At 46.2% G+C, this 18,065-nt stretch overlaps 1 protein-coding gene across 3 annotated transcripts in view; it reads right to left on the reverse strand.

The window, feature by feature from the left end:
* The window catches only part of ARHGAP19 (Rho GTPase activating protein 19), a 28,403-nt gene extending 10,834 nt beyond the window's left edge, over positions 1-17,569 (reverse strand). For 2 of the 3 annotated variants that reach the window (XM_064144572.1, XM_064144574.1), the window contains exons 1-2: positions 17,482-17,569; positions 5,676-5,938 (exon numbers count right to left, since the gene is read on the reverse strand). In XM_064144572.1, the coding sequence (XP_064000642.1) occupies positions 5,676-5,938; positions 17,482-17,552 (334 nt within the window). In that variant the 5' untranslated portion in view covers positions 17,553-17,569. Of the gene's footprint in view, positions 1-5,675; positions 5,939-8,670; positions 8,727-17,481 lie in introns of those variants that run through there. The other variant, XM_064144573.1, reaches the window with a different exon arrangement.
* Between the last annotated feature and the right edge of the window lie 496 nt (positions 17,570-18,065).

Below are 18,065 nucleotides of genomic sequence, written 5' to 3' on the forward strand. Positions count from 1 at the left end.
TCAAATTAAGTCACTTCATCTCACCATGCTGTACTTACAAAGGCTTCACCACTCTGCTGCTTACCTCTGTTTAATTAGTTTTTATCAGCTAAAGCAAACCCTCTCTAGCTTGTGAAAACACAAGAACAGCTGCTGCATTTTTAAAGGGCATATCATCTGCAAGCCCAGACTTATGGAAACATGTTGCTGGGTATGATGTGACAGCCTGGACTGTCCAGGTGCCTGCCATGTTAGAACACTCCACACCTGGGGAAGAAAGTCCAGATTAATCCTCACTGTGCCTTGACATGAAATGGAGCAAAAAGAAAAGATGCAGCTATGAGATTACTAGAGAGAGAAATAAACATTACTAGGGAGAGCAGACATAATCCAACTGACTCACACTGGGCTCCTTTTCAGGAATGGATAATGCCTGGAATTCCCTGATTCTAGTGAATCTCTCTTCCAAGTCGGCTGCCTTGGCCCAAGTACAGTAAAGTATGAAGGCTCAACAAGGCAGAACTATAAAAAAAGGAGAGCAGCAGAGCAATGAGCTGGGCCTTTCTCCATATGGACCACTGACAGCACCTCACACTTCTGGAGTTTGCTTTCATCTCATTGGGTGTGAGCTGCCAGCTCCAGAACTCCAGCAAATAATACAGGCTACAGTGCCCAGAGAAGGTAGAAGTAACTGAGCTGAAAGGAAGAAGATCCTTAGATAGAAGACAACATTAGATGAGAAGTCCATTTAACTGAAAGGCACTTGTTGAAGCAATGCATAAAACTGTCATGCAGAGAGGGCCTTCCGAGGTAAGACAGTGGTCATCCAGTGTTTTCTGCTGAATCTTTTTTTCCACCAGATACACATAACCAGTACACTTTGTTCCCTGAGAAAGCTGAGGCAATTCCCATGGCAGCAACCTCAGCACCACTTCTTCCATCAGATGCATGTAGGTTTTTGTAGATCACACAATGCACTGAGCTGGAACAGACCTCTAGAAGTCATCTAGTCCAACACCCATGCAGTAAGCAGGGACATCCCCAACTAGATCAGGTTGCTTAGAGCACCATCAAGCCTCACCATGAATGTCTCTAAGGATGAGGTGTCCACCATCTACTTGAGCCACCTGTTCCAGTGTTCTACCATCCTCACAGTAAAGAGCTGCTTAATGTCCAATCTAAATCTACAATTGTCTAGTTTAAAAACATTGCCCCTTGTCCTGCTGCTGCATGCCCTTGTGAACAGTCCCTCCCCAGCTTTCTTGCAGGCTTCCTTCAGATATTGGAAGGCTACTATAAGGTCTCCCCCAAGCCTTCTCTTCTCCAGCCTGAACAACCCCAACTCTCTTAGCCTATCTTTATAGGAGAGGTGCTTTAGCCTTCTGGACATTTTTGTGACCCTCCTCTAGACCCTCTTCATCAAGCCCATGTCCTTCTTATGGCTTTTCATTCACCAGCACCCTCAAGCCCATTTCTGCAGGGCTGTTCCCAATCTCATCACCCCCCAGCCCACATTGATAATGAGTATTGTTTTGACTAGCTAGAGACCAGTATGGTAACCCATACTATAACATGTTGGCTGGGACTCGAACTGGAACCAGGTACAGAACTGGTTTGTTGTGCCCTTGCACTTACACTTCAAAGAGTCAGCAGATTGAAGAAAAGAATATTCTCCCCATCTCCATGACCAGACTGCCAGAAGCATAGGTCGCTTCTGAGCGCAAGCTGGGCAATTGCAGCCCAGCTTTCTGTGGCTGAAGATTTCCCTCCTTATTGTTACAGCTGACAGCCCAGCAGTCCAAAGAGTGCATTGGCTGATAAAAGTTGTCTTTTCTACAAACTTTGTCTTGTCTATTTTTTTCTTTCCCCCTCACAGCACATTTTGATTTTACTAACATTTGGCCTATTGCACTACAAATCTTACTCTTCTGTGTTGTTGATGATTACAGTGTGTGGGAAAGACTTGGTCAACCCAATGGACTTCTTTAGCAGTCTTCCTGTGCAACTAAATTTATTCCGCCTGAAAAGTGTTCCACTTTCCAGGACTTCTGAGAGGCATGGCAAACCATCAGGAACTCCAGCATCCTGCTAAATCAAGAACTTTCTGACCTGCTTCTGATAAAGTGCCTGCTTCAGGCTTGCAAGAGAAATGAGTGTGATGTGACCGCCTGCTCCACATGTAAGATCTGAAAGTCTCAAGTACAAAGGGAGGGAACAGTTGGCAAAAGATTGTTGTCCTTGAAGAAAACTAAACTCATTAGACATTCAACAGATAGAATCAATAGATGCCAGGTAGAAAAGACGAAAATACATCTTCTTGAGACACGCAGAGCCTGACAAATTCAATTTACTTTGAAGTCAGAAGATGAGAATTTGATTGTCAAAGAAACCTGAAATATATGTTTGGAGAATGGATGCTGAGTTACAAAGGCTTAGATGTTACTGTATGATTGCTTCTGAAACTAAGAAGCAGTGTGAGATTGAGTTTCCTGATGCTCAAAGAAGTTTCAAGTATTTGCAGTTGGATCAGCTCTGAGCTCTATGGTCCTTGGCCTCTGGCTTTGAAGAAATAAAACCTGTTTGTTCTAGCTGATCTGTGACATGAAGAAAAACAAATGATGGCTCCAAGATGAAACACACAATACATGAAACTGATTTTCTCTGTAGGCTCAAACTTCTTGGCCAAACTCTGAGAAAAAGAAGTTCACAGACAGTGCCTGTCAATGCAGGGAGACACTGCTGTTGCAGCCTGGGAGTGCAGCCAGCAGACTTGGAAACATCTGCTAGCTGTAGCTGTAGTGAGACAGGTGGCCATAAAGATGTCTGAATGGGGGAAGGTGGAGCTCTTGGGGAAGGACAGCCAGGTGGATATTTCAGGTCTGGTAAGACCCCAGCAGAGTGCAGTTAATTAAAAAAAAATGAGCCAGAAAAAGCTGACAAGCCCCTGCTAGAAGCTTTCAACAAGAGCACACTAAAAAAACACTTTCATCTTGGCTACTCGCTCACTCCTCCATCAAGTGTCTGAATTTAAGGTGTTCTGCTCCTTTCCAGGAGGCAGGGGCAATAATAGGGAAGAGCACAGTCTAACTGCAGGCTGGGGCAGTGTGAAGACCTGAGCAGTCTTCCTATGAGCAATGTGGATAAGGAACTGTTTGGATGATCACACACAAAGGGTAGTGGTCAACAGCTCAATGTCCAGATGGAGATGGATGACAGGTGGTGTCCCTCAAGTGTCAGTACTGGGACCAGTGCTGTTCCGTATCTTCACCAATGACACAGGCAGAGATTGAGTGCATGCTCAGGAAGTCTGCATATGATACCTAGATGAGTGGTGTGGTTGACAAGACTGAAGGATGGGCTGCCATCCAGATGGACCTGGACAGGCTGGAGAGGTGAGCTGAGAAGAATGTCAAGAGGTTCAGCAAGGCAAAGTGCAAGGTCCTGCACCTGGATCAGGGCAATCCTCAGTATTAGTCCAGGCTGGGATACAATGAAATTGAAAGCACCTCTGCAGAAAAGGTCTTAGGGGTACTGGTGGACAAGAAATTGGACATGAGCCAACAACGTGCACTTGCAGCCCCAAATGCAAATCACATCCTGGGCTGCATGAAAAAAAGTGTGGCCAACAGGTCAAGAGAGGTGATTCTGCCACCCTACTCTGATGAGACCTCACCTGGAGTTGTGAATCCAACTCTCAGGCCCGCAACACAAGGGAGACATGGACCTAATGAAGCAGATCCAGAGGAGGGCCACAAAGATCATCAGTGCTGGAGCACCTCTGCTATGAAGGCAGGCTAAAGGAGTTGGGGCTGCTCAGCCTGGAGAAAACAAGGCTCCAGAGAGACCTTATAGCTACATTTCAATATCTGAAGGGGATTCACAGGAAGGCAGGGGAACGACTGTTTAGAAGGGCTTGTAGCAATGGTTTTAAACTGGAGCAGGGTAGATTTAGGTTGGACCTAAGAAGGAAGTTATTTACAATAGGAATGCTAAAATACTGGAACAGGTTGCCCAGGGATGTGGTTGAGGCCCCATCCTTGGAGACATTCAAGATCAGACCTGATATGGCTCTGGGTATCTTTATCTAGTAGGAAGTGTCCCTGCTTACTGAAGGAAGGTTGGGCAAAACAACCTCTGAGGATCCCTTCCAACTCAATTTATCTGTGAATTCTGCTATTGTGAGTAACTCTGAGAAGGGACCTATCACTTTGTCTTCAACCTTTACATAGTTTCTCTAAGTGTTTCTGATTCTACTAAACCCCTTCCTCCATTGTGGTTTGAAAGGACAAGTTCTATGGCTCCACTGCTCAAGAGGAATTTTATGGTGCTGGTTTCAGCCATCCACTCCTGGCTTACCCACTGCAAACCCTGGTAGACACTCACCCTGGGCTGGGAAGCACTGCAAGAGAAAACCAAGTACTGCAAATGATAAATTTTATCATCCTCAGGTGAGAATTCCTCAATATTGCCATGACCTACCTTGCTGCTTCATAATAGCAGAAGGGTTCAACCTCAGGCTGCAAACATCTGAAGACAGGTACCCACAGCTTCTCTGCCAGCAGACAAGTCTAGCTAGGAAACCAAAGCTGACAGGGGTGCAAGAGGTGCCCAGATGGAAGCAGTTTCTGTCTAGATGACAGAGAACATCTGATTGAATTTATCAGAAAAACCAAGATTCCCTTGAGTGTGAGGAAAGGTGGGAGAAGACACGCACACACACCTAGAACACCCTTTTAGTTGCAATAAAACAGGGTGTTAATGTCAGCCAGTGAAGATGAGAGGATCTGTGCAGAACTGCACTCAGAAGCAACTCTCAGACTTCTGAGAAGGGGCCTGGGGCTAATGTTTCATAACCAAGACAGCTGAACTTGAAAGAGAATATAAGAATAGTCAGTTTACCAGAAGAAAATTCCTGCTGATTGCTTGTGCCTGAGAGAAAGAGGAGTATGTCATCTCCCAGGGTTTAATCTAGGCCTGGACAGAGTCAGTATGCAGAGCTTCACTGACTCACTGGACTGGGATGTGGAACAGAAGGGAGATGTTTACAGATTTCTGAGCTGCACAGACAAGACCTTTTCAGAGAGCTGGAACAGCAACTGAAGGAGATGGTGGGTCCTGAGTGGAGTCAGTGGCCTTGAAAACCTAGACATTACTGTTCTCCATGAACCTGATGCTCTCAGCCTTCATTGATATTCCATCACTTATGAAGAAAACTAAAAAGCTAAGGAAAACAAAGCATGGACCTCCATGGACACAAACAAGCAAAAGACAAAGGACACCTTGATGTGTGCTGGAAGAATGTGCAGCTTATTCAGGCACCCCTCTCCAAATCAGGGCTATCCACAAAGTCAGATCAGAAACACAGAGGGACCAAACCCCTGTCTCTGTGGTGTGTATTGCACTGAGTACAGTAAGCAGCTGATGCATGGAGGCCAACTTGACATAAAAAACAGCAATAACCCCCTGCAGAGGAGTGTTCTAGAAGTGGCAAGGGCATTTCCAGGATTAACCTGGCCTCTGCTTTGCTCTTTTCTAGACCTGGCATCCCCAGAGATTAGAAACCCATAGAATTAAGCATTCAAAACAAACTCAAAACAGCAACAGGCCCATACTGTAAGTTTTGTAAACTATCTGCAAGAGATGATGAAATTCAGCAGCATCCTAAAGGTGGGCACCAGACATCATACCATACTCACCTTTGCGCTTCAGAGTCATCAGAGAGCGAAAAAATCCAGAGGCTGTGTTTGTCCCAGGCAGCTTTGGGTCCTCCTCTCCCATTAGCTGAGCCAGCTCTGCCCCAGGCAAGTCAATGAGCCTGGTAATGTTGCTGACAACTAACTCTGTGAATACCTCTGGTTTTTCATGGCGCAGCTTTTCCACAAAGAAGTCAGGATTGAAAATGATCGGCTGGCTACGGAGGGAGGAGTCATTGCAAATGACAAAGTTGCAGATGGCATCGCTGGAAAAAACGAGAAAGGAAAACAAATGGTAATTCTGCATTGCTTGGTTTTTTCACACCCAACTGGTCTGCCCTAAAGAAGTCATCTGATGACACGGGAGCTACCAGTCTACACCAACAGCACTGTCTGGTGTTAGTGAGTGTTCAGCAGTTGCATTTCACTTTGGATTAAAAACACTTCTGGCCTGTTTGCACAACATAATCCACAACTTAGTGCTGTATAGTGTGATAGTAACCTATGCAACACATAGCAACCAGAATTTTCCCTTCACCTATAGCCTATCAGATCAAGCAGACATGACATCTAATATTGTACATTAACTTACCACTCTCAGTCATAAATTTGGTTCTGTCTCTCTTTCTCCCAAAAAATTCACTCCCAGTGACCTGAAAGTCTAAAACCCAATCTAAGTCTTTTCATGGCCAGCTTATACTCATCAGTTCCAATTACTGTCCCATTAACTCTACCTTCCTATTAACAACTAGACAGTTCCCTCTGCCCTGAGACTATGCTTTTAAGATCACAAGCATGCCATAACACTGGTTGATAGTTCTGCTGGGGCTCTGTTCAAATGCTCCTAGGGAATAAGCTCCAGCTGTCTGGTTACTACTCTCTACCAGCTACAATGAGTGCCCAGCTACATACTCTGAGTCTGGAGAGAGCCATGCAAGATCAGTCCTTGGGGAACCCCTAGAGTAATCTTTCTTCTAGCACATCTTTTTGGCTAATGCAGTTCTTGCCTCTTCTTCAGGTTGTCCTTCATCTTACTTCCCTATTCAATACTGATGCCTGTTTTCTCAATTTCATAGTTTCTTACGTGGCATGGGTACAGGGATGCATCTGAGACACTGCTCTGCTAAGGGTTACCTATACCACATACCTGTGAGGTAAGCTATATTTATCTGTCAAAATTCAAAGTAAAAAGTTATCAAAGAGATCAGGGGTTAATCAGCACTCTTAATGCTCGCACTTGAAGCTCATCTCAATTCCCGTCTTCCATTACCATCTTCCCAGCACTGTTTCAAACACTTGCATGCTTCTGAAGTCAAGCCCACAATCCAGTTACAGAGCTTGGTTCTCCTGTCCTTGTCTTACTTAAATGTAAGAATCAGTGTCATTGTTCTGCAGTCACAAGCTGCTACTGCCATGATGTCACACTCTGCTATAAAGTCCTGATCTGGCTCTGCAAGTTGGTGTGCCAGTTCTTCCAGGGCTCTGGGTGGAGGCTGCCTACTCACCCAGCTTGCACACACTGCCTGCTTTCACTGCATGACATTCCCCAACCCTTCAATCATTCTTGGGTTCTCAGATAATTTCCTTTTCACTGCTTCAATGTCCCGCCTCAAGCTGTAACCTCTCACCAAACACCATTTTCCAACCCAGGTAATAGAAATGCTGTGCTGGTGCTCCAGGGGTCAGGTTGATCTCTCAGGTGTGAAGTGGCACCCAGAGGAGTCATGTGCTCTGCTGATCAGCCCTGAGGCTTCTTCCCTCCAAAGCAGACTTTCCCATGGAAGACTGGAGTACCTTGACCTCTCCTCTCTGCCAAGGTGCAGAGGCCACCTGACTGTGTTTGGACAATGCTGAGCATCTATGCTCGGCACGCCAGCCACCAAAAGTGTTTGCAACCCAGTGCATCTTACATCTGTTGGTTCAAACAACAGAGCACTTTGGTTCTTAGAGATCTCATCAGCTTACTGTCCTGATGTAAGTCAGCAGCCACTAACAAAGGAGTGGACATCAAAGCATATACTGGCAAGTCATCTGAACTCCAGCCTGCCCACACACAGTATCTGTGAACCCAACAGCTATCTGAGTGATTGCTGCACATCTTTAACCTGAAAGACCACCTTGGCATTTCTGGTATGCATGACCAGAAGAAAAGAATAAAAGCTGAGACTAAGACTTCACAAGGTGAAAGATACTCAACGAAATCAGAGGAAACCAGACTCTCAGCAACACTTGCATCATGAGAATTTGTATGAATTGCAATCCCCTTGCCACTGCTCTCCACGGATGCCAAAGACTTCGTCAAGAGGATGGAGATGAGGCAGGTCTGCAAGGCAGACTGCAAGGCAATCTGCCAGGCCATCTAAAATTTTAGAAAGCTGTTAAAGGCTCCCAGCTGCATGGCTTAGAGTAGCCTAACAAGCATGCTGCTGACTCCAAATGGAGGTTGCATTTTTCTGAGCACCTCCCAGCCTGTTTTTCAACAGTTTGTTATCTGCAATAAATCAAAACCAAAGTGCAATAACCCAGTATCAACTGCCAGAAAGCTACTGCCAATCGAGCCGATCATATTCACACCTTACTGTACAGGGCTACAATGCACAAACAAGTGCCAGCTCTGCCCATAATATGGAGCAAGCCCTTTGCCTGAAACCCATGACAACTTATTCTGTGGCAATACAGATCCTGAGAAGGGTTAATAGCAAGTGTATAGGCCCAGTGACCCTGCCTGCAATGATCTGTGCACTATTATTCACTCACTAGCAGTTTTGTTTCCCCACAGAGAAGATATGCAAATACTTTGCAGCAGTTACATCAAGCATCACAGATTATCTGCTCCTTCTGACAATTAGATATCTAGATTCATTCAGAGAAAGAAAATTAAACAATTTTGTCAACTCTAACTGACTGACACAACTTCTCTGCACAGCCACTGTTACAAGTCACACAAAGTTTAACAACATTTAATGCAAGAAGAAATAGAAAAACGTAAATTTCTTACATGAGTGCTGAGAGCTTTTGGAGAGGCATTAGGAAGCAGAGACAGGGAAAAGAACTTGCTCCTTGTTTCCAGCAACAAAAGAAACCTGCCTGTCCCAGCACAGCCTATGCAAATTCCACGCATGCTACGAGACACAAGGGCGCATTATTGGGTCTGAAAGGCCCCCTTGGCACACACTGGGCATCAGCCTTCACACAGAGACAAAACAGAAAAGAAAAGCTGGACAAATTGATTCATGTCTCTTGCCAAAGGCTGCGTAGCTGGAGTTTAACAGCAAATAATTCCTACATAGAAACTGGAGTTTTGAATCAGAACCAGCGTGGTTTTAAGTGCTCTCCACCTGTATCCAAGAGGAATTCGCAAAATAGCCCCAAATCTACCCTGTGTTTACCATGAGTAAAGCCAAGCTACCACATTCCCAAGAGCATCCAGGCAAAACTGATGCTACGGCACTTTATGGCGCTAGCAGGACAATGGCAGAGTCGCTTAACGGCACAACCCCGTGCCCGGATACCTCACTAGAAACACTCTGCCCTGGCCTTTCACACTTCAAGACCTTCTAGAAGACAAAGCATGTAGATCATCCTGTCCAGAAATGGAAGGAGCACCTGGCCATTGCTCTTTGCTACCATCATGTGCCATTCATCCACTTCAGGCTTCCTCATTCCACATTTCTCTGGATTCCCATCCAGTTTCCCTGCCTGCCACAGCTGGGACTAGCCTTGTACGCTCTTACTGTGGTATGGCACTTCAATGAGCTACTTAATTTTGAAAGGTCACTTTATTAGCAGCTCTTCCTCGCATGGAAAATTTGCCTTTGTATCATTATTGCTAATCAAAATGGAAACATGAAGCCAATCTATTTCTGAGCAAAGATAAAGCCCCCACTGGCTTTACACACAATAGCCCTGCCAACCCTCACTGCTACACACACCATAACCTTCAGAAAAAGCCATGTGTCCCATCTGCTGCTTTCATGTTAAAAAAGGAAGATGGATGTACTCTACCTACACTCACAGTTGATATAACAGCAGCAGTATTCAGAGAGTTTATTGGTTTGCAGGGTTGGTTTGGTTTTTTTTTGCTTTGTTTGCAATTAGAAAGTTCTATTTTCTACATGCTGCTGTGATCTCAGATTGCTTTTATGACACGTCAAAAGATGACAAAATAAAGGAATAAATAGCTTCCTCCCTCCTGTCCCATGAATAAAATGAAATCCTAATGAATAATAAAATCTTCTACTAATAGGGTTGTGATTAAGACAGCAGATTAAAAAAAAAATGGGCCCTATATTGTGCTGAGATTCTTGCCATTCTACTATCTTTTAGAAGTGGAGCCTGTGATCCCAGCCAAGTCACAAAGAAAGCTGTCTGTCACACACAACATTCTTGCTTCAGGCATGACAGCCCCATCATTTCATGGGGAGTGGATGGTGCAGGAGGTCAAAATCATGATGGATCAATTAATCCCTAAGGTAACTAGATCCAGGCTAGGGAAATGCATTGAAAACTAGGACAAAAATGAGACTTTAATTGGCTAAACCTGGTGATTGAATCTGTGGTGCCAGAGCTGTGCAAGCAGGCAGATTAGCACACATGGTAGCAATCTTGCATTCAGATAGGTGAGACCTAACTGGTTTAGTGGCTTTTACAGATTTTGTATCATTCTAGTTCTGCCCATGTGAAGACAGAAACAGGTTCAAGCAACATGAAATAGACGATAAGGAGCACACAAGCCAAAGAAGAAAAGGATGAGGTACCTTTGGGGCAAAGCATTAGCCATGTTTGTCTGGATAGGAAAGTGGAAAAATGAGAAGCTGTGGATTTCAAAGGTACGTGATGTACCCAGTCCAGTGGGAAAATCCCTCTCCAATGCCATTTTGCAGACTTGGTACATTGTCACTAAGAAGCTAACACTTCAGACGCACCACAGCAGAGTTTTACCATACAGAAGTAAAAGGATTAAGGAGCTTTTGAAAATAAGGCAGATAATGGAAGAAAATCTCCCTCTGTAATAAAATCTTTAGACTATGAAAAAGAGTCAGCCTGCTACCAAATACTGAGAGCAGAGTGATAAGCAGGCAGTGCTAAAGAACAGAAAACATGAGCAATTCTTTGCCTGGCTAAGCACAAAGGGAGACGGGACAGATGCGCACAGGCTCATATTTCCCCAGGGAGACAGAAGTAGCATCGTTCCCTACATTATGCCAGAGTAAGGAATCAATTAATGAGGATGTCTGAAAACAGTATTTCCACAGCCAGATAGGAGTCACCCCGGATTTTGCAAAGAGATGAAAGAACCATAGTGGAATTATGTGGAATCATTTTAAGTACAAAAGGACTAGAAGACAAATTATTTCCTAGATTAAAAAAACAAATCCTAATGGGAATGGACTGTAGAGACATTAGAAATTACTTCACAGTTAAGTTTGCTTTGAGGATTGGACGTTTTTGTAAAATAGTGCTACAAAGATTACCACATTCAGGCCTCCGATTTAGCACAGTAACTCTTTGTAGGATGACTCATTTGCCTTTGAGAAATGTCAAGAAAAACAAGCAGCAATTTTTTGCCTAGGGTTATACTCACGAGGTCTTTAGGGGCCGAGCCCTTCTGTGATGAGTACACAGTGCATAGCACAGTGCATGCCGATCCTTGCCCACTCTCTCGAGACTTAGAGGTGAGCCTGTGCTAAACAACACTGCTGATTTTTGCTTTGCTTTCTTCACATTTAAACAGCTAACATGGAGTGACTCAGCCTTTTGCCTATGGGAACCAGATAATAATATACAATTTAAACAGCAAGCATCTGGGGAAGAAAGCTGCTATTACGTGATGGCAGCCTGTGCTGGATGACCTGGAACTAACGTAATACATGGCCATCTTTTGGACATCAGGTAAATTGGATATCCAAGCCACTGCTATAACCTATGAATTCGAATACTCTGTCAGTAAAGAACTCAAAGCAGACTTCAGCAACATCAGCTACACATCTGTGATGTGAAATGGAAACAAATCTATCCAGGAAGATAGAATAGCTGGAAAGCAGGAGAAGTGTGCATAGAGGTGTGCTTCAAAAGAAAATCAAAATGCAATATACTACCAGTCTTAAAGAAGGCTGCAGCAGCAAGACACACATTCACAAGATAGATGTGAAACATCAAGAAATTTGCATTGAAGCATGAAATGTTTGACCTCAGTGAATTCTTTTGCAATGTCTCTAATAATAGCTATTGGAGTATTGCAGAGTCAACAAAGTGGTACTTCAGTCAGCTGTCACTACAACATCAGTGTATCCAGATGCCTTCTAGTGCTAGAAGGAGGAAAATAAAAGAGGTGGCTTAGAGAGGAACCGCATGTTCACCATGGTGCTCCCCCCACCAGGTCTCCTTCCCAACACCACCACCACAGCTCATGATGATCCCATGCTGTGAGGCTGCTTGGCCTCCTACCCAAGACTCTACCCAGACAGCTACTGCCATAAACCCGATAGTTTTACATTAAAGATCAGCAAGCTCCTATGTCTGTCTTAACGTCAGAAAAAGAGTCCAAAGGCACCGAAGAGCAATGCTGCTCTGATTTTCACAACTTTTAATGCAGTCTAAAGTTTGTGTCTTTATTTTAATATAACCCCTTACTGGGAGCAGCAACAGAAAATGAGCCTTAGAGTCAATCCTGATTTCACTGAAACCAGCACCAAAACCGAATCTTTTTAGATGGCAGCAGCTGTCTCTTCTTGTACTGATTTATTCACTTTTATCACTGTGGCACTTGGAACCTCAGTCACAGCTGGGGACTCCAATGTGCTCCATGCTGTACAAATACAGAACAAAGGCGATACTCTGTCTTTAGAGGGCTGATGGCTAAATCTGAAATGAATGCTGGAGAGACAGAAAAGAGGAGGAATCCCAAGAGAAGAGGAAGTACTATCAGTCAGCATGAATGACTGATATAACTGAACTCTGCCAGCTTTTCTGCAGACACTATTAAAAAGGAGGGCAAGGAAGGACAGGAAAAATAATCAGGTCACATTGCAGACATTTAGAAGAAATACAGCTTCTGTGTGAGGGGCAACATGGGACTGAGCACAAAGGAGCTGCTTTGAAAGCTATCAGGCAGAGAGGGCTGGGATGCAGGGCTGAGGAGGCATGAACTGAGCTTCAGGTGCTGGTTGGGAGCTGCAGAAGGGGGTGAGACAATAGGCCAGCAGCACCACAGGGCACCGTATGGCTGCATCCACAGCAGGGTGAGAGAATCACAGTCTGAAGAGATCCTGTACCCCCATTTTCCCAGCACTCACAGCAGACCAGACAGGCGTGTAACTCCTTCTGGAAAAGGTCACCAAGACCTGGTTCGGGATCCACAGCCAGCTCACAACTGTACTGCTAGGTGAGATTTTGTGGTCGTGGCCTGGCAAATAGAGAGAAGGAAGGTACCTGGGAAGTTGCAGCTCTTGACTTTTGTTCATTGTACTAGTGTAATTCCATGATGTTCCTTTGCTGTGAAGGTGCAGTGGGTAAGCTGTGTGCTTGTGGTTTATTTTGTATCATCATGGTGTATGCAAAGCACAAGAGTGAATCGAACCTCATTGGCAATCCTCTGCAAGACACCACTAAGTATGTCAGAGGCCATATCCCATGTTCCAAATGTGTAAACTCTCACAAGCTGGAATTGCAATAAGGTACACCTGGATGCATGCCAGCATTTAAATAAGCTGGTGACATCTGGTCAGGGCTGCGGAGGCACACAGATAAACAGGCTGGGCCAGTCGCAGAGCAGCACAGCATGTGGTGCTGGAAAGATGGAGATGCACAAAGCAGCCCAATTAACTCACCAAACTGAGCAGAATGGGGAACTGGTGCTTTAGATGGGAATTTAGGCAGACTGGGATGTCAAAAAATGGGATATTGTACATAGAGATCAGAATTCATTAACAATAACCCATATCATCACTTTATGCAACTCTTACATAAACTGTCTCTCTTCTTGTCCCATCTGGCAGGTCATCTCTGTCTGGATTCACCTGGTTTCTCTGCAAAGCCCATGGAACAGTGATATATTTATGTGCTGCTCTAGGGGCCACTCAGGAGGATACAAAGTGCCATGTGCGTGACAGAAGAGCTCCTGACGGATGCTCCCTGAAAGGCTTCCCACTCTCCACGGCACAGGCAGCCACAGCACACTTGTCTCTTGCTATGACAGCTCACAAGTAGGGCTACAGGAATGCCCACGAGGAACTCCCAAACTGTACAACTACGTTCCAACCTTGTGTCTGAGCTGCAGAAAAACAGAAAGGGAAACTAATGCTGGCTCCCCTGAGAAGTTCCTGCCTCAGAAAATCAGAGCTGCCACATTAATGAGCACTCACTAAGAAAGGATGTTTTGGCCATACTCCAAATTATTAGCTTTATAGGCCAAAAGCAAACACATTAAAAGTTTTCATAAGTCAGCTGGCAGGCAATCATTTAACCAGCTTATCACAATGCCTGCTATCTACAGTTTCTTAAAAAAAAAACGAGGAAACTCTAGATAGCTTAATTGTAATTACCTAGCACAGAGGGGAGAAAGGCCAAGAGCCAGGGAGTGAGGGTGTTGCACCTTGGAGAAGAGGGCCCGGTGCTTTTGTCAGACACAGTGATAAGTATAAGGCATTACTGGGATGGGAGGCCAGGAACACACCAGACCTGTGAGCTCTGAAACAAAAAGTCAGTCAAATTTATCATACCACAGGGTCATAGCTCCTCCCATTTCTCTACTCATGCTGGCTCCAAGACCCCTTTAACTTGGGAACACAGGAACCCATCGTGTCAGTTCCCAAGATCACAGTGAAGACTTGGTGTAACTCCGCAAAAAAAGGAGCACAGCAGGTCTGTGTCTGAACCCAGCAGTGCATAAGGCAAGGAAAGGACCTCAGATCCTTCTTCTTGCCTCCAGATAAAGAGCAAGTGAAAATGAGATGCTGCAGAAAGAACTGACTTTGAAATGAGGGGAAAATATAAGGCTGTGGTCAGCAGCCTAACCTAGTATCTAGTGGGACAGTGTTTCTAAGAGGAACTTGACTTCAGTGCAACCGTTAGATAGTAGCCAACATTTTTATTCTGCTCTGTCTCCTTCCCATCTGTTCATGCCACTTACTAAATCATACACTGAAGACTGCTGACCTTTAGGACAGGGAATCCGATTTCCCAGCAGCGTCCAGTACTCTGTGCTTCAGTTTCAGACTGAACCGAGTGCCTGTGTACCTTTAATGGAACATTAAACACCCTGTGACATTTCCATATGCTTGTGAAAGTGCACACAGCAAGAAGGCAGCAGACCAGGCTTGCAAGGAGATCCAGCTGCTGCCGTGGGCTATGTGGGCAAGCAATACTCCTCCTTCATGCAAAAAAAAAGGAGACAATAAACTGAACTGTAGCAGAACAAGGATCCTGTTGTCCAAGCCCATCCCAGGCCCTGAATGAGAATAGGACAGGGTGTTATGTGCAAGTAAATGCAACATGGCCTCGACTTTGGGCCTGGGTACGTAGCAGACAGGGCTTGGTCAGAGTAAAGTTTAAACACAAGACTAGGTCTCAAAGATTTTAGTGAGGGCCACAGAAAAGAGAATGTTTGAATAAGACTGACTCCTGCCTGCTCCAGGCTGCCTTCAGAGACGAGTAACCATGTGTTCAGACTTGGCTTCAACTCTGAAATCAGCCATTTTTCCTGCATGATCCTCAGCAAGTCATTTTGACTTTCTACCTTTAAGTCATGTTTACAGTGACCATTTTCCCATTAGCAAGAGAACACAGGTGGCAGTTGTGTCTCCTCCCACCGCCTGTTCACAGTGTGAGGTCTTGATGTCCAGCTCTGCAGTGACAGTCTATCAAGCCATTTAGCAAGATGTCTTTATGCCTTTCTCCAGCACGTTGTGCTTTCCAGACCCATGGCTTTTTTCCTTTCCACTTATCCCGATCCTGCCATATCAAATGGCTGATGTGGACATTAAGTGCCTGGCAAAGCATTTAGGCACTGCTTGAATCAAACATTAAATGCATTCATTAAACAGACAGATGTTTCTCTTTTGAAATTGAGCACTCAGGCACAATGCAATCATCATTCTCAGTTATGAAAAGCCAGGCAGAGGTTAGAGAGAACCACACAAATCATCTTTTGTCGTGTTCAGTAACATTTGGTAAGAAGATTAAGACAACTAGCTTTTACATCCAGTCTTTAAGTCAGCACACTGCAAGATCACACACACAGTATGAAAGCTTTACTTAGCCAACTTGTGCTTCTCTCCAGATGAAAGAAAATACAGGGAAAAACACAATAGGGAGCATTTATTTTTAAAAAAAGGCAAGCTTTGTGCTGTGTGTAGTGATAGATCTGTAAAGCAAGAGGTCTGTTTGCTAGTGCTGCCTGTGAGTGACAGGAACACTGGAGTAAAACTCATTCCCCAGGTTTAACAATCACTTGCAGGGGATTGCATCCTAAGGACGACTGTCAGCATATAACAAATTCAGTCATTTAGACTGATCCAGGCCACGTTTAAAATGCCTTATCCAAAAAGTGTTGCAAGTATCAGCTGTACGGACCATACTTATCCCTTTACCAAGCCCAGCTCTCTGCTCAGATGTGCCACACTGAGCACCATCTCTTCGTGCTCCCTTCCAGAGCAATGCTCTGCCTCAGCACAAACACCGCTCAGTACACAGACTTCATGAGGATGGGTCCCACACAGCAGAGAATGGGACAGCACCACTGCTACTCAGGATGGATGCACGGCCCTCAGGTGTATTTTCCAAGTCACAAGAACTGCCACTCAGTTTGCAGCACCATGCCACACATACAGAAAAAGGAAAAAAAAAAGGGATAACACGGCAGCCTTTCAGCAGTTTTCTCACAACACTGTTTAAGTGAGGTACTCTTACAGTCTCCGCTATTTTATCAGCGGCAGCCACAGACTGGTCACGCATATAAAAGTCTGTGCTAATGGCGAATTAGATGAAGCTGACATTTCGCGTTTATTTAGAAAGCAAATAACGCGTCGAGTGGACAAAGCAAAGGAGAAATAGGAATGGATGCAAAGCAAGTCTGTCTAGTGCCATCATCCTACCAAACCTTGCAACTGCTAAGTGCTCGATGTTACATCTCACGCTGCGGTTGTAGAAAAGAGGCAGCCTCGTCACAGCATGGCTCGCACTAACGCAGGCAGCGAGCGGCTGAACCGGAGCAGGGACAGAGCCGCAAGTCAGGCAATTTATCTTTGCTAACTTGAGTGCAGGGACGCACTTCCCTATGGAATAGTCCCCCGCCAGAGGGAAGGTGGTTTGTAACCGTCTCTCTCAGAGAAGGGGCAGGTGGTATTTCCCCTGCAATGCAGCACAGGGACGCTGCAGGGAGCACTCTCCTCCTGCCGAACGGAAGAGGACCAGGGTACGGCAGCACCGAAATACCGCAAACCAGCACGATTCCCCCAGCGTCCCGTCCAGATCCCCTCCCGCCCATCCCGTGGGGCGAGTAGGGGCTACTCTGCGGCGTAGCCGAGCACAGGGGACCGGCGTACAGCGACATCGCCAGCAGGGAGCCGGGGATCTCAGGCGCAGGAGCAGCTGCCCCGCCGCAGTGAGAACCTGGCTCACAGGGGAAGCACCGCAATGGGCGGGACGGGGACGGGGCCGAGGCCGAGGCGCACAGGCAGGCGATTTGCCCGCCAGCAGCGCGCTAGACAGGCGCGGTGTGCCCGCAGAAGGCTGGGCAGCATCCTACACGGCAGCGAGGTACCAGGGAAGGGGCAAGGTGACACCGGTCCTTTGGGGACCCTACTCCTACCTGCCTCCGCGCCTGCCGCAGAGCGCCGGTGATCCCGCCGCCATCTCATACCTGCCGCTCCGCCTCCCCATTGGCTCGCCTCACCCCCTCTCGGCCCCGCCCCCCCCGGGGCGCCCGTCACTATTGGCTGCAACTGGAGCTTCCCCGCTGCCATTGGCCGGTTCGAACGGGCAACTGCCGATCCGCGCGCACGAGCAGGGGAGAAGCGGCCGCCCCTTGCGCGCGCGGCACGCCGGGAGCTGTAGGCTGGCAGCAGCTCGGTGGGGCCGGGGCCGGGGTCTCGCCGCAGAACCGCCGAGCCGTGGGGTTGTGAGCTTGAGGCCGCATTCCACAGCCGGGGCGTTTCTGACACAATCAAAAAATAACTGTGTCGTTTCCTTGTGGCCAGCAGGAGGTTGCTCTCCTCTCTCAGGTGGCGAGCACCAGAACGAGAGGACACAGCCTCAGGCTGTGCCAGGGGAGATTTAGGCTCGAGGTGAGGAGAAAGTTCTTCACTGAGAGAGTCATTGGACACTGGAATGGGCTGCCCGGGGAGGTGGTGGAGTCGCCGTCCCTGGAGCTGTTCAAGGCAGGATTGGACGTGG

This window comes from Pogoniulus pusillus, chromosome 6 (genome assembly GCF_015220805.1).
Source record: "Pogoniulus pusillus isolate bPogPus1 chromosome 6, bPogPus1.pri, whole genome shotgun sequence".
Classification (NCBI taxonomy): domain Eukaryota; kingdom Metazoa; phylum Chordata; class Aves; order Piciformes; family Lybiidae; genus Pogoniulus; species Pogoniulus pusillus.